Source organism: Giraffa tippelskirchi, chromosome 6 (genome assembly GCF_054371585.1).
Source record: "Giraffa tippelskirchi isolate mGirTip1 chromosome 6, T2T-mGirTip1v1.2.pri, whole genome shotgun sequence".
Lineage (NCBI taxonomy): Eukaryota > Metazoa > Chordata > Mammalia > Artiodactyla > Giraffidae > Giraffa > Giraffa tippelskirchi.
This window is the reverse complement of record NC_137280.1, coordinates 122,583,420-122,600,292: the sequence shown is the minus strand read 5'-3', so window position 1 is coordinate 122,600,292 and position 16,873 is coordinate 122,583,420. Positions and strand designations below refer to the sequence as shown.

General features: G+C 36.3%; 1 protein-coding gene and 1 non-coding gene across 51 annotated transcripts in view; one reads left to right on the top strand and one right to left on the bottom strand.

Moving 5' to 3' along the window:
- Positions 1–16,873, top strand: part of FAM13B (family with sequence similarity 13 member B) — a 103,240-nt gene that overhangs the window by 50,432 nt on the left and 35,935 nt on the right. For 40 of the 50 annotated variants that reach the window (XR_014056847.1, XR_014056846.1, XR_014056844.1 and 37 more), the window contains 3 exons: positions 13,879–13,920; positions 14,661–14,816; positions 16,570–16,702. Coding sequence is in view for 46 of the 50 variants with exons in the window: in XM_081500669.1 (XP_081356795.1) it covers positions 13,879–13,920; positions 14,661–14,816; positions 16,570–16,702 (331 nt within the window). In the remaining 4 variants the exon portion in view is untranslated. The remainder of the gene's footprint in view (positions 1–13,878; positions 13,921–14,660; positions 14,817–16,569; positions 16,703–16,873) is intronic. The other 10 variants (XM_081500686.1, XM_081500685.1, XM_081500682.1 and 7 more) reach the window with 2 other exon arrangements.
- Positions 14,273–14,345, bottom strand: TRNAG-UCC (transfer RNA glycine (anticodon UCC)). The gene has a single exon. It is a non-coding gene; the product is annotated as a tRNA-Gly (tRNA).

Below are 16,873 nucleotides of genomic sequence, written 5' to 3'. Positions count from 1 at the left end.
TAAAAAGTTTGATGCTCTCTTTCATGTGCTGTTGCTGCTAGGGCTTCATTTTTGTCAGCTCATTAGTTTATGATGGTTTGATTTTAAGTGTAATGCAGGAAAGAAGATGTAGTGGTTAAGGAAAAATTTCGTTGAGGGGTTTGAGACTGGTTTTCACTTCATTCTGTGGATACCTTATATGTTGAAATCCCATGGACAGAGGAGCCTGGCAGCTTACAGTCCATGGGGTCGCAAAAGTTGAACACAACTTAGCAACTAACACTTTCCTATTGTTGAAGAAATGTCCCTTCAGCTGATTATAGGTGCACAAGAAATGTAGTAGTAACTTTTTCCTTTAAGCCCAGTAAATAAGCAATTTGCAGAATATGTCAATTGGTAATCATTTCACCACATTTTGGCTAGCTAGGTTCCACTTAAAAGTGAAAAGAGGAAGAAAATGTACTTCGGTGGGAGTTTCAGAAATGTTGGGTGGAAAAAAGTAAAATTTATGCTTTGGGTCAATAAGATAAATTGTTAAAGTAAAACATTTTTTGAAGTTCCAGAGCATAATAAGAACAAGACAGGTTCTCTTCCTCCTTCCTATTGCCCTGAAAATGATACATTTGGTATTTTAAAGACTTGTATAACTTACTAAATTTATAATAGTGAGGAATCTTGTCAGTTTACTGTTGTCATAGGTGTAGGGTATTCCCAAATTGATGGGGAAAGTGAAGAAATGGGTTTTGCTTTTGATTGGAAAGGAGTATGTGGCTTTTGTTTTGTTTTATGTATTTATTTTCCAAAACTACAGTTTTTGAAATAGTCATTTAGTGGGGCTCTGGCATGAATTATCTGGAAATCACTGGAAATCATCTTAATTTTAGATTGTAAAAATCAACCATTATTGCCTTTCTGATTTGGATAATGAGTGAACAATAATAGTTCTCTATGGTTCATCTGTTTTAGCAATGTCATATTTGTCATAGTTTATAGCTCTTCATATAGTAGTGATTAATGAAAATAAACAGACTTTTTTCCCTGCTTTATGGTAGGTTATGCTTAAATATTTTTATAGAATAAGCCAGATTCAGAATTTTGTCCCCCTTTCCCTACCTCCCACCGAGTTGCATAGTACTTGGGAAAAAATTTGTGGACTGTTGATTGGGTCCTTGTCAGTAGTGACCTCATGTTGCAGCCTGCTTCCGTTTAGACTGCAGCTCTGATTGCTCAGCAATTTTTGTAAGCCCATTACCATCGTTTATGGTATTTGAAGTCGCTTTGCTTGATGTTTTTGTTAGGAGATGCCACAGTGTTCAGAATGGCTTGCAAGGCTCTGTTACAGAGGTAAAGTGATCAGATTTAATTGAAGCAGAGCTTCAATACTTTTATTGAAGTATTATTTTTAATATTAAATATTTGCAGTTGGGAAATTAAAATAGTAGTTCCCTATGATAATTATATTTGATTACAAAAAATTAGTAATTGGAATAAATGGCTGGAAAATTGATTTTATATTCTCAAGAAGGTCTTGTGATTCTAGACAGATTTTGAAATCGAGTTCACAGCAAAAGGGAGAAAAAGGTGAGAGAATCACTACAGTCTTCAACGTTACACTTAGTTGTAGCCAGAAGTACGTGTGACCCTTGTGATTTATTGTTTGTCCTTTTTGTCTGATATTCCTTGTCTGGTGGTTTAGTGAAAATAGATTTTTAAGTGGTCTTTATGGCATCTGTCTATAGTACCTAAGTAATTTGACCTTGAATTTGTCAGCATTTATTTTTTGTGTATCTTTATTAATCAGAATTCACCTTCTTGAATTCACCTACTTAACATTATTTTGCTTCTGCTGCAGATGCATAACCATATTGATAAATCTTTTTTTTTTTTTAGCCATAGGTTTGCATTAGCTTTGGTTTGTATATAAGTACTTTATTCCCCAGAGAAGTTGGCAAAAATCTGAAAATAAAGAATAATTAAATTCTTTGAAATATGAAAACTAGATAAGTCCTTCAGGAATTTTGAAAACAGTTTCACAGTCAACTTTGTAGCCTCAATCTGACTCATTCAGTACAAAATCTATGTATTTGATTTGTTTACTGTAGCTCTTTGGGGTAGGGAGAAGGTCGAAAATAGCTATTTATTTGATTGTCCTAGCCCGTTCTTCAGGGCCAAAGAATCTTTACTTTCATTCTAATAATCTGGCTTGCTGATGAATATTTTTACATATATTTTAATTCCAATAGCATTTAAAAAGGATAAGAAACTGAAAGATCAAATCCTCTGCCTACCCACCAAATTTAAGACCATTGGAACTTTTTTTCTGTTTGACTTCTTTGGATAGGTGGAAAATATGATTAAAGTTTAATGTTTTGGGAGGCTAGATAGCTCTTGGCCAGTGTTTCTTACACTTATTAGTATGGATAAGAATCATCACTGATGCTTATTAAAAATGTAAACTCGGAGGTCCTACCTCAGCTTTGGAGAGGAACTGAGGAATCTCATTTCTTAAAGCTATTTTTTTTTAACTAGGAAAGAAATCATACTTACAGAAATGGGTATAAAACAAATTTATATCAAAACAGGTTAGTAAAAAGCAAGTATTCAAATATTCTAGAGTTGGAAATAAACACTGAAAGCACCTCAGTAGCTCTCACAATCCTGATCTCCTTACTTTTATGGCAATCACTTTTTTATATATTTTGGAGCTGGATATGAAAATTATATCTTGCTATATATGTTTTCTTGATCCAGTTTCTTTCACTGAACATTTTATGAGAGATTTGTCTCAGTGGTCGCATGTCACTGGTTTATTCATTTCATTGCTGTAAAGTATTCCATTATATGATTACACCACAGTGATCCAATTGACTGTTGCTGGGCAATTAGATTATTTTTATTTTTGACAGTTGTGAGTAACATGCTATGTACATTGTTGTACACATCTTCTGGTACTCACGTGCTTGCACATTTACTGTCTTTAAACTTGAATAACTATTACTGAATTGGTTTTCATGGTGCTTCTCCAGGTCACATTCTCATTAACAGTGTGTGAGCATTCCCATTGCTTCACATTGATTATTTCATTGTCATTTTAATAAGGTTAATCCCCTTTTCATATTTGTGAGGTGCCTGGTCAAGTCTGTTTCCTATTTTTTTTATTGGGTTTTCTTTCTTATTGTAAAAGGAGCCCTTTTTAGGAGCCCTTAAAAAATAAGTGTTGTAAATGTATTTTTCTCATTGTGTTATACCTTTTCCTTCTCATATTGTGCCTTCTGATGAATAATTCCCAATTATAATTGTAGATAAAAAATTCTGGAAAAATTCTGTTCTTTTTTTTATAGCTAAGTAGGATTCCATTTTATATATGTATGTATGTATGTATGTATGTATGTATGTATGTATGTATGTATGTATGTATACATGTACCACATCTTCTTTATCCATTCTTTTCCTTTTGTGGTTAATGCTTTTTGTGCCCTGTTTAGGAAATCTTTTCCTAGCTATATACTCCTGTCTTGTAAAAGTTGTATCTTTCACTTTCCTTGTTTAGGTCTGAAATCTACCTGGGATTGATTGTCTGCAGTGTGTGACAGATGCCAAGTTACCTTTTTCATTCTAGATACCAAATTGTTGCAGTACTCATTTTTGAAAAGACTGTTTTTCTCTGCTTTTTGTAACGGCACCTTTGTTCTAAATCAGGCATGGGTCTGTTTCTATTCCATATGTCTGTTCTTGTACCAGTACTATACTGTCTTATTTACTTTGGTTTTGTGGTTATTTGAAGTCTAGAATAGGGTCCAAATCTCCAATAAAATAGCACTGTCACTTTATAAGAGTCTGATATAAGAGGTCCATGGATTACATCCCTGCTTAAGGGATAGTAAGAAAGCTTCCATATTCTAGATTAAACTTTTATTAGTGTATGTGTATAATTATAAAAGTATTTATTAAATATAAGCATTTGATACATGGTTGCACATATAATTTACATACTTTCTCATGTTATGTTTCCTAATCTTTATGAACATTAGTAGTTTAAAAATGATACATTGACTCTGTGTAGCCTAGTCCATTTTATAAATTTATTTGCTGATATTTCTTAAAAATAATTATGCAAATATAGTAAAATTAAAAAAAATTTTTTATTGACATATAGTTGATTTAATATGGTGTTTCAAGTGTACAGCAAAGTGATTCAGTTATATGTATATATATTTTTGTCCAGATTTTTTCCTGGTTATTACAAGAAATTGAATATAGTTCTTTGTGCTATACAGTAAATCCTTATTGTTTGTCTGTTTTATATGTAGGGTTGTGTATCTGTTAATCCCATACTCCTAATTTATCCCTCGTTCTCCCCCTTTCCCCTTTCATAACCATAAGTTTGTTTTCTATGTCTGTGAGTCTGTTTTTATTTTATATATATATTCTTTTGTATTATTTTTTATATTCCACATATAAGCGATATGGTAGTATTTGTCTTTGTCTATACGACTTATTTCACTTAGCATAATGCCCTCCTAATCTAACCATGTGCTGCAAATGCAAAAATTCTGTTTTTTTATGGCTGAGTAGGATGCCATTATATATGTGTGTGTATGTATGTATACATGTACCACATTTTCTATATCCATTCATCTGTTCATGAACCCTTAGGTTTCTTCCATATCTTGGCAATTGTAGATAATGCTATTATGAATATTGGGGTTCATGTATCTTTTCAAATAGTGGGTTTTTTTGGGGGGGGTATGTACCCACGAGTGGAATTGCTGGGTCATATGGTAGTTCTAACGTCTAGTTTTTCTGGAAGCCTCCATACTATTCTTCATAGTGGCTGCACAAATTTACATTCCCACCAACTGTGTACTGTTGTTGTTTGGTCACTTAGTTGGGTCCAACTCTTTTGCATTCTCATAGACTGTATCCTGCCAGGCTCCTCTGTCCATGGGATTTCCCAGGCAGGAATACTCAAGTGGGTTGCCATTTCCTTCTTCAGGGGATCTTCCCAACACAGGGATTGAACCTACATCTCCTGCATTGACAGGCATATTCTTTACCACTGAGCCACCAGGGAAGCCCTAATAGTATCCTTGGGTTCCCTTTTTTCCACATCTTCACCAACATTTGTTAATTTGTATTCTTTTTTTTAAAATTAATTTATATTTTATTGAAGGATAATTAATTTGTATTCTTTTTGATGATAGCCATATCATCAAATATGACAGGTATGAGGTTTCTCTTTGTGGTTTTGATTTGTATTTTCACTGATGATTAGTAATATTGTATTGAGTGATTATTTATCTTTTCTTTGATTCTTTGTGAGGTGTCTATTGTGCATGTATCCACTAGCATTCTATTGATAAGCTAATCTAATAAAAAAGAGGAAGAAAATCTTTCTGGGAGGATAAATAGATAGCTAGCAATGGCAAACTTGGAAAAAGACAGGAATGTAAGCCCTATGAAAAACTAAAACATGGCACAAGGCTTTAGTAACTGACTGATGAAGTAAGTACTTGAAAATTAGAACTTTTTGAGAATTTGTTGTAAGATAAAGATGGAGCTCACCAGAAATCACAAATTAAATGGTGACAAGAATGATGTTAGATTTATAAATTTTCTTCACATCAACATACATTCAATGTGTCAGTGGATAACAGATATTATAAAATGAATGTTTCTAAATAGGTCACAAATTTACTAAACTTAGAGACTGCTCATCTTACTGAGGAAAATATACCAAATTTAACTTTTATAATGAAACAGCAACTCATAATCAAAATGAAAAATCAACACATCATTGTAGTGGAATATCAGAAAAATATCTGATATCCTAGTTGACTTTTAAACACTCTTTGGGGAAAGCTTGATAACTTTCAGCTCATCTGAAACTACTAGGAAGACACTGATAGCTACACTGGTCTTTGTGCACATATATGGGATTCCCCACCCCCCCAGCTTTTCCTGGTTTCAGAAATGAAAATGATGAAATGATTTCTTTTAAATATAAAAAAAAATTACTTGAGGCTATCAGCATGAAAGCATTTTGCTAAGAATAATTCATTCATGAATAATATATTCAGGGGATTAGATCTGATAGACAGAGTGCCTAAAGAACAATGGATGAAGGTTCGTGACACTGTACAGGAGGCAGTGATCAAAACCATCCCCAAGAAAAAGAAATGCAAAAAGGCAAAAGGTTGTCTGAGGAGGCCTTACAAATAGCTGAGAAAAGAAAAGTGAAAGGGAAAGGAGAAAAGGGAAGATATACCCATCTGTGCAGAGTTCCAAAGAATAGAAAGGAGAGATAAGAAAGTCTTCCTATAAGTGATCAGTGCAAAGAAATAGAGGAAAACAACAGAATGGGAAAGACTAGAGATTTCTTCAAGAAAATTAGAGATACCAAGGGAACATTTCATGCAAAGATGGGCACAATAAAGGACAGAAACGATATGGACCTAACAGAAGCGGAAGAGATTAAGAGGTGGCAAGAATACACAGAGGAACTATACAAAAAAGGTCTTAATGACCCAAATAACCATGATGGTGTGATCACTCACCTAGAGCCAGACATCCTGGAATGTGAAGTCAAGTGGGCCTTAGGAAGCATCACTATGAACAAAGATAGTGGAGGTGAAGGAATTCCAGCTGAGCTATTTCAGAGCCTAAAAGATGATGCTGTGAAAGTGCTGCACTTAATATGGCAGCAAATTTAGAACACTCATCAGTGGCCATAGGACTGGAAAAGGTCAGTTTTCATTCCAATCCCAAAGAAAAGCAATGCCAAAGAATGTTCAAACTGCGGCACAGTTGCACTCATCTCACATGCTAGTTAAGTAATGCTCAAAATTCTCCAAGCCAGGCACCAACAATACGTGAACCAAGAACTTCCAGATGTTCAAGCTGAATTTAGAAAAGGCAGAAGAACCAGAGATCAAGTTGCCATCATCCGTTGGATCATCAAAAAAGCAAGAGAGTTCCATGAAAACATCTACTTCTGCTTTACTGACTGCGTGAAAGCCTTTGACAGTGTGGATCACAGCAAACTGTGGAAAATTCTGAAAGAGGTGGGAATACCAGTTCACCTTACCTGCCTTCTGAGAAATCTGTATGCAGGTCAAGAAGCAACAGTTAGAACTGGACATGGAACAACGGACTGGTTCAAAATTGGAAAAGGAGTACGTCAAAGCTGTATAATGTCACTGTTCATATTTAACTTATATGCAGAGTACATCATGTGAAATACTGGGCTGGATGGAGCACAATCTGGAATCAAGGGAAAGGGAAGTCGCTCAGTCGTGTCCGACTCTTTGCGACCCTGTGGACTGTAGCCCACCAGGCTTCTCCGTCCGTGGGATTCTCCAGGCAAGAATACTGGAGTGGTTTGCCATTTCCTTCTCCAGGGGATCTTCCCTAACCCAGGGATCGAACCCGGGTCTCCCACATTGGAGGCAGATGCTTTAACCTCTGAGCCACCAGGGAAGCTCTGGAATCAAGATTGCCAGGAAAAATATCAATAACCTCAGATATGCAGATGACACCACCCTTATGGCAGAAAGTGAAGAGGAACTAAAGAGCCTCTTGATGAAAGTGAAAGAGGAGAGTGAAAAAGCTGGCTTACAACTCAGCATTAAAAAAACGAAGATCATGGCATCTGGTTCCATCACTTCATGGCAAATAGATGGGGAAACAATGGAAGCAGTGAGAGACTGTAATTTTTTGGGCTCCAAAATCACTGCAGATGGTGACTGCAGCCGTGAAGTTAAGATGCTTGCTTCTTGGAAGAAGAGCTATGACAAACCTAGGCAGCATATTAAAAAGCAGAGACATTACTTTGCCAACAAAGGTCTGTCTAGTCAAAGCTATGGTTTTTCTAGTAATCATGTACGGATGTGAGAGTTGGACCATAAAGAAGGCTTGATGCTGAAGAATTAATACTTTTGAACTGTGATGTTGGAGAAGACTCTTGAGAGTCCCTTGGACAGTAAGGAGATCCAACCAGTCAATCCTAAAGGAAATCAATCCTGAATATTCATTGGAAGTACTGATGCTGAAGCTCCAATACTTTGGCCACCTGATGCTAAGACTTGTTAGAAAAGACCCTAATGCTGGGCAAGATTGAAGGCGGGAGGAGAAGGGGACGACAGAGGATGAGCTGGTTGGATGGCATCACTGACCTATGGACATGAGTTTGAACAGGCTCCGGAAGATGGTGAAGAACAGGGAAGCCTGGTGTGCTGCAGTGCATGGGGTCACCAAGAGTCGGACACGACTGATCAACTGAACTGAGCTGAATTCATTCGTGAAAAGTAGCGTAATATTGGCCGTTAAAAAAAATTTTTTTTTAAACTAGGGAGGTTATGTGTGCCAAACCAGGATGGTTAGTGTTGTGTGATAAAGCAGTTGTGCAGTTTGCTACTGGTGTGTTTAAGGGAGACCTGAAGATTATTGTATGAATGGTAAATGATGTTCATTTGGTTTCGTACAATCCTGATAATAATAACCTGATAGACCTTTTTTCTTCCTCATGTTGGTTAGAGTTTGTGTTGGCACACTTTACAGAGTATTTTCATAAAACTGATTTAAATTTACTTTTAAAAATGATTCTTTTCATTAAGGAATCACATGCATACAGAAAAGTTCACAAATCATAAGGTCATTGAATTACCAGAATGAACTCAACTTGTGTAATCATAGCATGGGTTCTTGCTCCTGTCCCTTCTCAAGTGCTACCAATCTCTCTCTTCTCCTACAGTAGCCACTATCTAACTTTGATTATTGTACATTAGTTTTTTCCTCTTTCTGACTTTTTTCCTTAGAAAATTGACTTTACTGAGATGTATTTTTCACACAATAAAATGTATTCATTTTATAAGTGCTGATAGTCGCTCAGTCGTGTCTGACTCTTTGCGATCCCATAGACTGTAGCCTGCCAGGCTCCTCTGTCTGTGAAATTCTCCAGGCAAGAATACTGGATTGGGTAGCCATTCCCTTCTCCAGAGGATCTTGGATCTTCTCAACCCAGGGATCAAGCCTGGATCTTTTGCTTTGTAGGCAGATTCTTTACCATATGCGCCATTGATGTATCTATTAACAACCATAGCAGTCAAGATAGAGACTGTTTCTATCTTTTCCCTTGCTTCTTTATAATAGCTCTCCCCCTGCTCCTTGCAAGTTCTGGCCTCAGGCAATTACTGATCTGCATTCTATCACTACATAGATGAATTTTGCCTGTTTTAGAATTTCATATAAATGGAATCTCATGGAGTAGGTATTCTTGTGTCTGGCTCTTTTTGCTTTGTATAATGTTTTTGGAGATTCATATTATTGCAAGACTTTTATTAAAAAAAAATGCTAAGTATATTCCATTGTAGAGATATTGTACACTTTGTTTATGCATTTACCTATAGGTTGTTTATGCAATCATCGTATAATGGGGTTGATGACAATTTTTGGCTCTTTGGAATAAAGCTTCTATGCTTGTAGAAGTCTTTGTGTGGATTTAAACTTTCACTTCTTTTGAGTAAATACCCAAAAGTACAATTGCTGGGTCACATAGTAGGTTTTTTTTAAATTAATTTATTTATTTTAATTGGAGGCTAATTACTTTACAATATTGTAGTGGTTTTTGCAAAACATCGACATGAATCAGCCATGGGCGCACATGTGTTCCCCATGCAGAACCCCCCTCCCTCCTGCCTCCCCATCCCATCCCCCAGGGTCATCCCTGTGCACCAGCCCTGAGCACCGTGTCTCATGCATTGAACCTGGAATGGTGATTCGCTTCACATATGATAATATACACGTTTCACCACTACCCTCTCAAATCATCCCACCCTCGCCTTCTCCCATAGAGTCCAAAAGACTGTTCTTTACATCTGTGTCTCTTTTGCTGTCTTGCATATAGGGTCATCATTACTATCTTTGTAAATTCTATATATATGCATTGGTATACTGTATTGGTGTTTTTCTTTCTGGCTTACTTCACTCTGTATAATAGGCTCCAGTTTCATCTACCTCGTTAGAACTGATTCAAATGCATTCTTTTTAATGGCTGAGTAATATTCCATTGTGTATATGTACCATAGCTTTCTTATCCATTCATCTGCCATTGGACATCTGGATTGCTTCCATGTCCTGGCTATTGTAAACAGTGCTGCAATGAACATTGGGGTACACGTGTCTCTTTCAGTTCTGGTTTCCTCGGTGTGTATGCCCAGCAGTGGGATTGCTGGGTCGTATGACAGTTCTATTTCCAGTTTTTTAAGGAATCTTCATACTGTTCTCCATAGTGGCTATACTAGTTTGCAGTGTAAGAGGGTTCCCTTTTCTCTGCACCCTCTCCAGCATTTATTATTTGTAGACTTTTTGATAGCAGCCATTCTGACTGGTGTGAGATGGTACCTCATTGTGGTTTTGATTTGCATTTCTCTGATGATGAGTGATGTTGAGCATCTTTTCATGTGTTTGTTAGCCATCTGTATGTCTTTTTTGGAGAAATGTCTGTTTAGTTCTTTGGCCTATTTTTTGATTGGGTTGCTTTTTTTCTGGAATTGAGCTGCAGGAGCTGCTTGTATATTTTTGAGATTAGTTCTTTGTCAGTTGCTTCATTTGCTATTATTTTCTCCCATTCTGAAGGCTGTCTTTTCACTTTGCTTATAGTTTCCTTTGTTGTGCAAAAGCTTTTAAGTTTAATTAGGTCCCATTTGTTTATTTTTGCTTTCATTTCCATTACTCTGGGAGGTGGATCATAGAGGATCCTGCTGTGATTTATGTTGGAGAGTGTTTTGCCTATGTTTTCCTCTAGGAGTTTTATAGTTTCTGATCTTAAGTTTAGATCTTTAATTCATTTTGAGTTTATTTTTGTGTATGGTGTTAGAAAGTGTTCTAGTTTCATTCTTTTACAAGTGGTTGACCAGTTTTCCCAGCACCACTTGTTAAAGATTATCTTTTCTCCATTGTATATTTTTGCCTCCTTTGTCAAAGATAAGGTGTCCATAGGTGCATGGATTTATCTCTGGGCTTTCTATTTTGTTCCATTGATCTATATTTCTGTCTTTGTGCCAGTACCATACTGTCTTGATGACTGTGGCTTTGTAGTATAGCCTGAAGTCAGGCAGGTTGATTCCTCCAGTTCCATTCTTCTTTCTCAAGATTGCTTTGGCTATTCGAGGTTTTTTGTATTTCCATACAAATTGTGATATTATTTGTTCCAATTCTGTGAAAAATACCATTGGTAGCTTGATAGGGATTGCGTTGAATCTGTAGATTGCTTTGGGTAGTATACTCATTTTCAATATATTGATTCTTCCGATCCATGAACATGGTATATTTCTCCGTCTATTTGTGTCCTCTTTGATTTCCTTCATCAATATCTTATAGTTTTCTATATATAGGTCTTTTCTTTAGATAGGTTTATTCCTAAGTATTTTATTCTTTTTGTTGCAATGGTGAATGGAATTGTTTCCTTAATTACTCTTTCTGTTTGCTCATTGTTAGTGTATAGGAATGCAAGGGATTTCTGTGTGTTAATTTTATATCCTGCAACTTTACTATATTCATTGATTAGCTCTGGTAATTTTCTGGTGGAGTCTTTAGGGTTTTCTATGTAGAGGATCATGTCATCTGCAAACCGTGAGAGTTTTACTTCTTCTTTTCCAATCTGGATTCCTTTTATTTCTTTTTCTCCTCTGATTGCTGTAGCCAACACTTCCAAAACTATATTGAATAGTAGTGGTGAGAGTGGACACCCTTGTCTTGTTCCTGACTTTAGGGGAAATGCTTTCAATTTTTCACCATTGAGGATAATGTTTGCTGTGGGTTTGTCATATATAGCTTTTATTATGTTGAGGTATGTTCCCTCTATTCCTGCTTTCTGGAGGGTTTTTTATCATAAATGGATGTTGAATTTTGTCAAAGGCTTTCTCTGCATCTATTGAGATAATCATATTGTTTTTATCTTTCAATTTGTTAATGTGGTGTATTACGTTGATTGATTTGTGGATATTGAAGAATCCTTGCATCCCTGGGATAAAGCCCACTTGGTCATGATGTATGATCTTTTTAATATGTTGTTGGATTCTGTTTGCTAGAATTTTGTTAAGGATTTCTGCATCTATGTTCATCAGTGATATTGGCCTGTAGTTTTCTTTTGTGGCATCTTTATCTGGTTTTGGTATTAGGGTGATGATGGTCTCATAGAATGAGTTTGGAAGTTAACCTTCCTCTGCAATTTTCTGGAAGAGTTTGAGTAGGATAGGTGTTAGCTCTTCTTTAAATTTTTGGTAGAATTCAGATCTGAAGCCATCTGGTCCTGGGCTTTTGTTTGCTGGAAGATTTCTAATCACAATTTCTATTTCTGTGCTTGTGATGGGTCTGTTAAGATCTTCTGTTTCTTCCTGGTTCAGTTTTGGAAAGTTATATTTTCCTAAGAATTTGTCCATTTCTTCCAAGTTGTCCGTTTTATTGACATGTAGTTGCTGATAGTAGTCTCTTATGATCCTTTGTATTTCTGTGTTGTCTATTGTGATTTCTCCATTTTCATTTCTAATTTTATTGATTTGATTCTTCTCCCTTTTTTTCTTGATGAGTCTGGCTAATGGTTTGTCGATTTTATTTATCTTCTCAAAGAACCAGCTTCTAGCTTTGTTGACTTTTGCTGTGGTCTTTGTTTCTTTTTCATTTATTTCTTCCCTAATTTTATGATTTCTTTCCTTCTACTAACCCTGGGGTTCTTCATTTCTTCCTTTTCTGGTTGCTTTAGGTGTAGAGTTAGGTTATTTATTTGACTTTTTTGTTGTTTCTTGAGGTAAGCTTGTATTGCTGTGAACCTTCCCCTTAGCACTGCTTTTACTGAGTCCCATAGGTTTTGGGTTGTTGTGTACATAGTAGGTTTTATAAGAAAGCTGCCCACCTGGCTTCCAGGGTGGTTGGAACATTTTACATTCCCACCAGCATTATGTGAATGTTCTATTTGCTTCACATCCTTACCTACACTTTAATTTTCAGTATTTTAGTAGTATATATATCTCATTGTGGGTTTTAAGTTGTATGTTTGATAGCTGTGGTAAAAATGAGTCTATTATCTATGTTTTTATAGGTATCAGTAAATTTATACTGTGGTATAAAATTTGCTAAGGAAAATCTGTTACCAGCACAGTGAATGATGTGGCCTGAATTTTGTTTCTAATTTACCTTTTCGTTTTGTAGCTTGAGAATATCCTCTGAGTAGTAGCATATACTGGAGAAGGCAATGGCACCCCACTCCGGTACTCTTGCCTGGAAGATCCCATGGATGAAGGAGCCTGGTGGGCTACAGTCCATGGGGTCGCTAAGAGTTGGACACGACTGAGCGACTTCACTTTCACTTTTCCCTTTCATGCACTGGAGAAGGAAATGGCAACCCACTCCAGTATTCTTGCCTGGAGAATCCCAGGGATGGCAGAGCTTGGTGGGCTGCCGTCTATGGGGTCGCACAGAGTCAGACACGACTGAAGTGACTTAGCAGCAGCAGCAGCAGCAGTAGCATGTACTATTACTTTTGGCACAGAGCACAGGGCCAGCATTGAGGCCTCCATACCGTCCTAGGTGGATACTTTTGTTTGGCCCAGTAGTCAGTTTTTTTCCCTTCAAGCTTAGATTAGGTCAGTGTTCTTCCAGGTAAGCACCAGATGAAGTAGTTGCACACCCCTTCCCCCCCAACACACAAATGAACTCACACACACAAACACTAAGTATTTTAACGGTATTCTGTGAAAAAAAGGTTTTTGGAAAATTAGAAAAGGAAAACTTAGTGCACACTCTCCTGGGTGTATCAAGATAGTGTAAATGTGGAGTTTTCACCACATTTTGTAGTTATTTAGTATTGAAAATTTTACAGCTAATTTTTTTCTTTGATTACAGTGCCCATACATCACCCATCAGCATCTTACCAGCCTCTGCAGAGTAAGTAGTATACTTATAGAAGACAGCTTAAAAAGCTTTTAAAAATATTACTAAGCTGTAGAAATTAAAAGCATGTATTTGTTGTTAATACTTACTTTAGAGGAGAGATTGTACATAAGGTAGTGAAACTGGTTAGTATTTTATATACTTCAGTCAGAGCAAATGAAGAAGGAATGCATTGCACTGATACACAAAGATGAACTTTTTTTCAGATGATTATTTTTAATCTTCTGAAATGACTGAACAATGTCAATAGAGCTTTTTTTTAGTAAAGGTTCCCTGCCCCACCCCCTTTCCCTCAAATGGCTGCTTTATTTATGTTGGCTATGGTGCATGGCATGCGGAATCTTAGTTCTCCAACCAGGGATTGAACCTGTGCCCCCTGCAGTGGAAATGCAGAGTCCTCACCACTGGACCACTGGGGAATTCCCTGAGAAGTCTTTTTAAATGGCTTTATATGTCATAGTGAGGAATGAATTACTGGGACAAGTGATCATTCCTGCATCAGTAGTAATGTTGACATGTTGATTTGTGTAATGTCTATTTGGACAAATTTCATTTTAAAATTTAAGCAATTATCATGTATTCCTTTTCTGTGTTTCTTTTTCCACTCTAGCCTATTCATTTAAATACCATTGTATATTTTTTTAACTGGTTGTACATTTTAAAGTTTGTGTTTATGTGACCAAATAATCTAGTTAGGGTGACTGCTTCTCACTAAAATGTGTTCTGTTTTATAGCATTTTAGAAAGAACAATTAGAGCAGCTGTGGAACAGCACCTTTTTGATCTGCAGAGCAGCATAGATCATGATCTTAAGAACTTACAGCAGCAAAGTCTGGTGTGTAATAATGAAGCAGGAAGTGTTAATTGTGATGGGGAAAGATCTAATGACCAGTAAGAAACTTTTAAAACATTTGACTTTTTTATTGAATTATAAAATTGTTTCACCTCTTAAAAAACAGTTTTTTTCTTTAATGATAGTGTCTGATCTTACTTGAGCATTTCTGAAAGCCAGTGTCAAAAGTGACTTTGTATATACTTGCTTATGAATTGTCTATACTTCTTCACATTAAAAAATCTCATCAGTCTTCTGTTAAGATAGTAGACGTTGAGTCCAACAAAGTCTGTGAACACCAGATGAAGTAGCAGGCATAATTACCTTTAGGATCTCTGTTATGTGAGAAATAACTTTAAAAAGAGTAGACCAGTATTCTGTTTTCCAGATGGTCACACCACGGCATGTGGTTTTCTAGATAGACAGGTACTGGGACAGCAGATTGACACCACTCCTAGTGCACATGGTCATTGAATGAATTGGTGAATGGAATCATCCTTTGCTACTTAACTTGCTATCCCGTTTCCAGGCTTTGCCTTCGCTACACGCTGTTGTTTTAGGTTAGCTGTTAATAATTGGATTTGTGCAAATTAAAAGTATCCTATGTACTGTGTGGTGTGTGATGTTATTCCACTCTTTATCTGACTTGTTATCTTTAAGCTTCATCTCCTTTCCTATTACCTCAGCCCTAGAGGTGCTTTCTTCTGAGTCCACAGATGATTTTTATAGTTTGAATTGGTCAGTTTTTGTTTTGGGGACAGATCTGTAGAGCAGCATAGATCATGATCTTAAGAAAGATGTACCCAAATTTGGAGAATTCATAGGAAGGCAAAAAAAAAAAAAAGATGACTAGGTAGAATTTTGTTTTTGTGTTAAGAATTAGATTTTTAAAAGGCCAAATGTGTCAAATACACCAGACTAGCTATTATATATGGAATGAAACCGAGAAATTAATAGATATAAATACCAATGCTGGGACGATATTTATGGAATACCGGATTGTACAACTGCAGGTGTGCCATATAATCTACACGGATGGCATCACCACCAGCCTGTGCAGCGATGTGATGGCCCTGATTTGTGTGCTTTGAAGGCATAATTTGAACAATACAAGTGGATCTGTAGGAAGTATTTGAGTTGAATATGAAGGAAAGAAGCAGTATCTAAATGGTAGAAATAGTAGAAAAATGTTTAAAAAAGGATATAATATAAGCAGATTTCTTGGAGTTTGCCCTTTTGGCTTAGCTAGAGATTGTGAAAACCTATGTCTATGCTCAGATGTTATTATAGAAATAACTCATATTCTCATGGTAGAATTCTCATATTGTCTGGTTGGGGTATCATCTTTATAAACAACCTGCAGTGTTTTACATATTCTAAATTATATAAGATGAAAAAACCTGCAGTAGGAAGCTATTCCTGTTGTACTTGAAAAGGTGTTGAACACTATGATGCCCAGTGCTAGACTTGGGTTTTAATCTGCAAACAGGTCGTTATTATGATTTAGACTGTGCATTTGTAAGGGAGATCACTGTTTTGGCACATAAATTATTTTTAAAGCCATTCATTTGCTTGTGAAAATATTCAAAGTGGATAATAAATAAGGTAATTCCTCACGACATCCCATGGAGGGACAGAAATAAACTTTGAACCCTTTATAATCTAACTTGACATGATAAATAAACTGGATCTTTATGAAAAAGATACATTTTCTTCCACAAGGACAAGTTTCAGATTGTTACTTTTATTTATTTAAAAGGCATTACATATTCAACATGTGGCCTGATCTGACTTTTTAATCTTCATTACTAGGGTTGATATTGCTGATGGTATTATTAATGCCAGTGAACATGACAGAGACTGTTCAGAACCTGTGGCTAGCACTAATTTAGACAATGAAGTTATGCAGCAAGATTTTGTATTTGAGGATGAAGAAAATAACCAGGTAAGAAATGTAGAGACTTAAAAATCTCTGTGTTAAGTGTACTAGGTCAACAGTCCCCCACCTTTTTGGCACTAGGGACTGGTTTCATGGAAGACAGGTTTTCCATGGATTTGGTGGGGGGTGCTGGTTCAGGTGGTAATGAGAGCAGTGGCAGATGAAGCATTGCGTGCT